This window comes from Oncorhynchus gorbuscha, linkage group LG25 (assembly GCF_021184085.1).
Source record: "Oncorhynchus gorbuscha isolate QuinsamMale2020 ecotype Even-year linkage group LG25, OgorEven_v1.0, whole genome shotgun sequence".
NCBI lineage: Eukaryota > Metazoa > Chordata > Actinopteri > Salmoniformes > Salmonidae > Oncorhynchus > Oncorhynchus gorbuscha.
The window spans coordinates 31,185,106-31,191,174 of NC_060197.1; the positions used below are offsets into that span (position 1 = coordinate 31,185,106).

Below are 6,069 nucleotides of genomic sequence, written 5' to 3' on the forward strand. Positions count from 1 at the left end.
ACACACATACACACACACACTCACACACACAAACAGAGGGAGCCAACCTTGCTCTGATTGTTCTTGAGGCGATGGGCTTCGTCCACCACTAGACAGGCCCAGTCTATAGACTTCAGGGAGGTCTGGTCTATCGTCACCAGCTCATAGGAGGTCAACAGGACATGGAACTTTATTGGGGCTTCTCTCTGGAGAAGAGAGAAAGAGAGGGAGGGAGATCGAGAGGGGTATGTGGGGGGGGAAGATAGTATTGGGAGAGAAGTGGAAGGAGGAGGGGGAAGGAGATGCTGAGATTAGTCGAGGTCGTAATAAAAGGATACACAGGATTGCAGCAATCTCTCATATCTTTTCTATCATTCTTGTCGTTCCTCTCCTCCCTCCCTCCGTCCGTCCCCTCCTTCCTCACCCTCAGTTTGAAGGCTTTCTTCCCTCCCCTAATGGCCGTGTCGTCAAAGGTCAGCTCGTTCTCTCTGATGATTGCTCTGCTGTCCTTGTCCCCTGTGTAGGTCACCACGTAGAAGTCCGGGGCCCACATCTCAAACTCTCTCTCCCAGTTAATGATGGTGGAGAGGGGGGCACTCACCAGGAACGGGCCACGGGTGTGGCCCTTTGTGGGGGGAAGGAAAGAGAAGAGATGGACCATATTTCCAATGGTGACTGTGATGCTGAAAGACCCATTGATAATGCATAGAATAGAGCTGAATATGTTAAGGAATTTGCATTGCAATTTACATTTTAGTCATTCTTATCCAGAGTGACGTACAGTAGTGAGTGCAAATATTTTCATACCTTCTTTGTACTGGTCCCCCCATGGGAATCAAACCCACAAACCTGGCATTGCAAGTGCCATGCTCTACAAACTGAGCCACACAGGACTATAATCCCTAACAAGAACTAGAAGGCGCTAGAAGCACTGGCAATACCAAATACAGGTGTACATAGTACACAGAGCCACCTGACAGTGGTGTCCTACCTCTTTAAAGAGTGAGTAGAGGAAGACGATGGTCTGGATAGTCTTGCCCAGCCCCATCTCGTCTGCCAGGATGGTGTCAGTGCCCTGTGCCCAGCTGAAACGCAGCCAGTTGAGCCCCTCCAGCTGGTACAGGTGCAGAGTGCCCCCCGTCGCCGTCACAAAGTCTGGCTGCTCCTCGTACTTTATCGTAGGCTGGAAGATAAATACAAGGAATGAGTAGGCTGGATATTGATTTAAGGGGGAAAAAATGAGACCAACATAATTGGCATACAAGTAAAGAAGGATAGTAGAGTTTTGACTTGGAAGTGTTCGTTGATTGGCGACCAGAATGACGACCAATAGATGTGGCTGTTACAGAGTGAGTGAGCTCATCAGAACTCACGTCGTTGACAGGTGATCTGTGTGGGTCTTCGCTCTCCTCCATCCTCATGCTCCTCATCCTCCTCGGCATGTCTGGGGCCTCCTTCATCACCTCATCCCTGAATCAATCAATCAACCTATCAAATCCAGTGTCCTTGAGCCATATACAATAGCCTACAGAGTTGGGCAAACTTGGTTTGAGACAGTTTGAATGTTTTAGTGTTTGGTGCCAACATGGATGCCAGTTGGCCAGTACAGTAGTCTAGTACCTGTGTGCCCAGTAGTTGGCCTTGTGGATGACAAACTCTGGCATTTCCAGATTGTCTCTCTCCCATGTGCACTGGTCGTAGGTCAGGTCTCTCCACTTGACCAGGTAGTGGTAAATCCCCTTCTTGTCCACACTGGGAAAAACACACACATTACGGCCTCAACTGCAGACATACCAATCAATAAACTAGCAAACGCACGCACACACACACGTACCTGTGATTGATGATGCGGTGGACCATCATCCATTCAGGCTTGATGCCGTATTTATAGAACTTGTCATCCAGGGCAGCATAGTCGGGGTCTTTCAGCCTCCTCTTCTCACTCTTAACACTCTCCTCCTCTCCCCCCGACCCATAGTCCAGACTGGGAGGCTCGTCCATATCTGTCTTCCTCTGGTAGTTACGGAACATTACCGAGTGGAAGATCTCCAGCTAGACGGATAGAGAGATGAAAAAGAGGAGAGGAATAGAGAGAATGTGTTCAATGACAACAAGGAAGGCAAGAAATACGGGTGGTAGACACACTTGCATGCCAAGCGTTTCAGCTGTTCATATTATCTCATCAGTCTCTTCTCCAACTGTTTCACTCTCTCCCTCTCTCCTCTCTCTCTCTCTCTCTCTCTCTCTCTCTCTCACACACACACACACACACACACACACACACACACACACACACACACACACACACACACACACACACACACACACACACACACACACACACACACACACACACACACACACACACACACACACACACACACACACACACACCTGTAGTTCAGTGATCCAGGTACAGTGCCAGTAGGACTGTCCGGCCAGCTTGACAAAGAACTCTCTCTCGGCCCTGCCCTTCATGGGGGGTGGCGGGGGAACATCAGGGGGAGAATCGGGGGCGGGGGGCACGGGTACAGGATCGGGAGGCTCGCCCCATCGCCAGTGGAGGATCCTCTGTACCCTGCCTTTGATGGCAGGACACTGGGGGAAGAAGACGAAAATGAAGAATAGAATCAAAGCGCTCCACACAAAGTAGAAACAAACAAACATAACTTACAGTGCAGCGCGGACACAGCCACTCTCCGTTGGGGATCTCAGGCAGGGGCGGGTTGAGACAGTGGATGTGGTAGGAGGAGGGACAGGTGTCGCAGCATAATAGTTCCCCCCCATCCTTACAGACCCTGCAGAACTCCATGTGCTCATCCTCCTCTTCCTCCAGTCCTACCAGCAGTCCAACCCCAGGTACTTCTGGTACCACCATGTCCTCACTCTCCTCCTCAAACTCCTCAAAGTCCTCATCCTTCGCTTCCCACTGGATCCCCTCTTTCTCCTGCAGGAGAGGAGAAGAGGAGAGGAGCAGGACATGAGAGGAGAATGAGACCATGGAGAATGAATAGGTGGAGGAGCACTTAAAGGAATAGTGTGTATATGGTGCGAAATGGTAATATATTATTCCATACAATAATATAAATCAACCGCAGATGTGATGATTACAACCAATTTTGAGCATTACAGTAACTCACACAATGGGGGCAGCTCCACTTGCCCTCGGGGGCCTTCTCCAGCTCAGGCTCCAGACAGACCAGGTGGTAGGCTCTGGGACAGGTGTCACACAGAATAATCTCCCCTCCCTGCTGGCAGACCTCACAGTAGTCCTGGTGGTCTGTCTCATAACCATCCACCTCCACATCACCCTCACCCAACACTGACAGAGAGAGGGGTGGGGGAGAAAATTAGGGAGTATAACAATGTGAGGGAGATAGAGGGAGAGATGTTGTGGAGAAAGAGAGACCATAGAGAGAGAGAAAGATAAGCGGGAGAGAGACGCAAGGTACACTCTTAGAAAAAAACGGTTCCAAAAGTGTTCTTCGGCTGTCCCCATAGGAGAACCCTTTTTGGTTCCAGGTAGAACTCAAAAGGGTTCTACCTGGAACCAAAAAGGGTTATTCAAAGGGTTCTCCTATAGGGACAGACAAAGAACCCTTTTAGGTTCTAGAGATGAGGCAGAGAGAGACAGACCCGGGAGAGAGGACGAGAGATAGAGAAGAGAGGGAAAGAGATAGTGAGGGAGTGATTGGGAGACACCAGATTAGAATAGATTAGTTTACTTTTCTTCTTCTTCTTGGCGGGCCGTCCTCTTTTGTTCTTCTTGACGCGGGGCGAGCTGTCGGAGCGGACCGAGGAGCTGTGGACACTGGAGTCCTCCTGCTCCGAATCTTCCTCCTCAACATCATCCCCACTCTGAGAGGAAGGGAGGGAGGGAGAGAGCGAGATAGAGAAGCACAGTCAAATCTGTCGACTCTCACACACCTGCATGCTCCCACAGACAGTAGCCCACACAGCACATCTATACATCCATATACATTACATAGCATAGTGAAACTCACAGAGCTGCTCTTCTTCCTCTTGTTGCCTAGAGGCCCTAGTTTTATGCGTATGGGAGCCATCTTCTTGGCCTTCGCTGCTGCTGCCGCCGCTACTGCTGCTGCTGCAGCCGCTGCCACCGCCTTCTTCCTCTCAGCCAGAACACGAGGACTCTTACTGCGACTCTTCTTATATCCAGGGCCTGAAAAACAGTGAGAGGACCGGGGCATTTGGTTAGGACCAAACCCATTGCAATTCAAACCCTGCTACTGTACACATACTATGACAATAGACTCCTCCACCCTCCTCTTTTTCTAACCTTTGCCCTCTTTGGTCTTGGCCTTGCGGAGCGGGGGCGGCGGCTGGGGGGGCCAGCCGGGGGGTTTGGGGCTGCTTCCGGGGGCGGTGGGGGCTCCGGGGATGGGGAAGCGGTTGATGCGGAGACCTGCTCGGCGACGGCAATGGCGGCGGCCGCGGCTGCAGCTGCCACGGCCGCAGCACCTGAGCCCTTGAAGGGGTTGTTGGAACTGAACTCCCTCCACTTGACCCCCAGGATGGTCATCATCTTGGACATGGGGATCTTAGGGTTCTTCTTGGCGATCATGGGCCTGCGAGGTGCGAAGAGGAAGATGAGGAAGAAGAGGAGTAGGGGGAGAAGGGAAGCTAAATGATTACGTTAGGAATCTAACCTCAATCAATAACTCAGTAACTTGTCCCCTTTGACTGAGAACGAGGCGCAATAAGCTACATGTTTCTAGGCTAAACATTCTGCCACCGGCCCTGTCTGTTTTCAAGTTAAATAGAGTCAGCTGCGTGACATCTCCACAGTACCTCATAGACTGGCTAAAGGCTTTGTAGTTGGTGAGTGTGCGGTAGTCATCTTCAGTGAAGGTATGATCCACATCCTCCAGACCCCAGTCTTTAGCCAGCTGGGCCGACGTCTTCTGTTCTATTGGCTGGTGGAAAGAAACAACCAATCAGAGCACTAGACTTGAGCCATCAGAGTGAGGCCAAGTAGAAGCAAAACAATGACAACACTTTTTTTGTTATGTCCTTACCTTTATTGTCTCCTCTTGCGTGCTGTCCCCATTGTCTTTTTTCATCTTTTGTTTTTTTTTCTCCTTCTTCTCCTTGTGTTTCTTCTTCTTCTTTTTCTCACAAGCGAAGATGCTGGCTGCACTGTCAGAGTTCTCTCCATAGTCTCTCTCTCGCTCCGAGTCCCTCTCTACATCACTGTCCTGAGAGGGGATAGGAGAAGAGGGGAGACAGGGAAAGAGAGAAAGAAAGAGAGAGAGAACATAAAAGGGGGGGACAATGAAAATAGAATGAAGTGTGATCAGAAAGTATGGTTATAGATGGAGTGATATGGTCATGTCCGAGAAGCTTACAATCTTTTTCCGTTTTTTAGCTTTGGAGAGTTTTCCTTCTTTCTCTTTCTCCTTCTTCTTTGTCTCCTTCTTCTTCTTGGGCCCTCGTTTCTTCCTCCCTAGACTGTCCCTGTCCAATGCCCCCCCTTCTTCCTCTACGGCAGGTTGAAGAGAGGAGATGTGGATGAAAAGAAAGAGAGCGAGTTGTGACTAAATCATATTGACTATAATCCTCTTTGAAGGCTTTGAATCGTCAATCTAATCTCTTCTGAACACAATTAAGCACAAGAGAAGCATCGCACCATCCCGCTGTGATGTGTGCATTGACACCACATGTGTCAAATGGGAGGGACTAGTGTCTTAACATGACTTTCTACCTTGACTGAATTCTGACAAATGTTCAATTAGTTCCAGTCAGTGTGTTTGACAGATAAGTGTATTTGACAGCTGCTTGGTATTAGTTCAATGAAAAGCAAAGCCATAACTGGCTACATTGACATTATATGTCAATGAGTGTTGTATAGCACACAATAATAGTATTCATGGTGGTATTTTAAAACTGAGGCTGTCATATAAGAAATGTATAACCATAGCATTATACTGTATTTGTCCTGCAATAAACAAATGGGGAAATAGAAACCAATCAAACATGTCATAGCTTTATTTCGAAGACAACACCACCGAATGTTTTGAGGATGTGTTAGTGAGTTTTCAAGGGACTTCCAAATGAGTCTTTCAACCC

General features: G+C 49.1%; 1 protein-coding gene across 1 annotated transcript in view; it reads right to left on the reverse strand.

Annotated features, from left to right (window-relative positions):
• LOC124013823 (chromodomain-helicase-DNA-binding protein 3-like) overlaps positions 1-6,069 on the reverse strand; it is a 30,278-nt gene that overhangs the window by 21,882 nt on the left and 2,327 nt on the right. Inside the window, 16 exon segments of the mRNA XM_046328379.1 lie at positions 48-185; positions 404-604; positions 971-1,162; positions 1,353-1,449; positions 1,600-1,731; positions 1,814-2,031; positions 2,374-2,577; positions 2,654-2,926; positions 3,120-3,301; positions 3,705-3,837; positions 3,984-4,162; positions 4,280-4,319; positions 4,322-4,568; positions 4,792-4,916; positions 5,019-5,198; positions 5,349-5,482. Coding sequence (XP_046184335.1) covers positions 48-185; positions 404-604; positions 971-1,162; positions 1,353-1,449; positions 1,600-1,731; positions 1,814-2,031; positions 2,374-2,577; positions 2,654-2,926; positions 3,120-3,301; positions 3,705-3,837; positions 3,984-4,162; positions 4,280-4,319; positions 4,322-4,568; positions 4,792-4,916; positions 5,019-5,198; positions 5,349-5,482 — 2,675 coding nt within the window.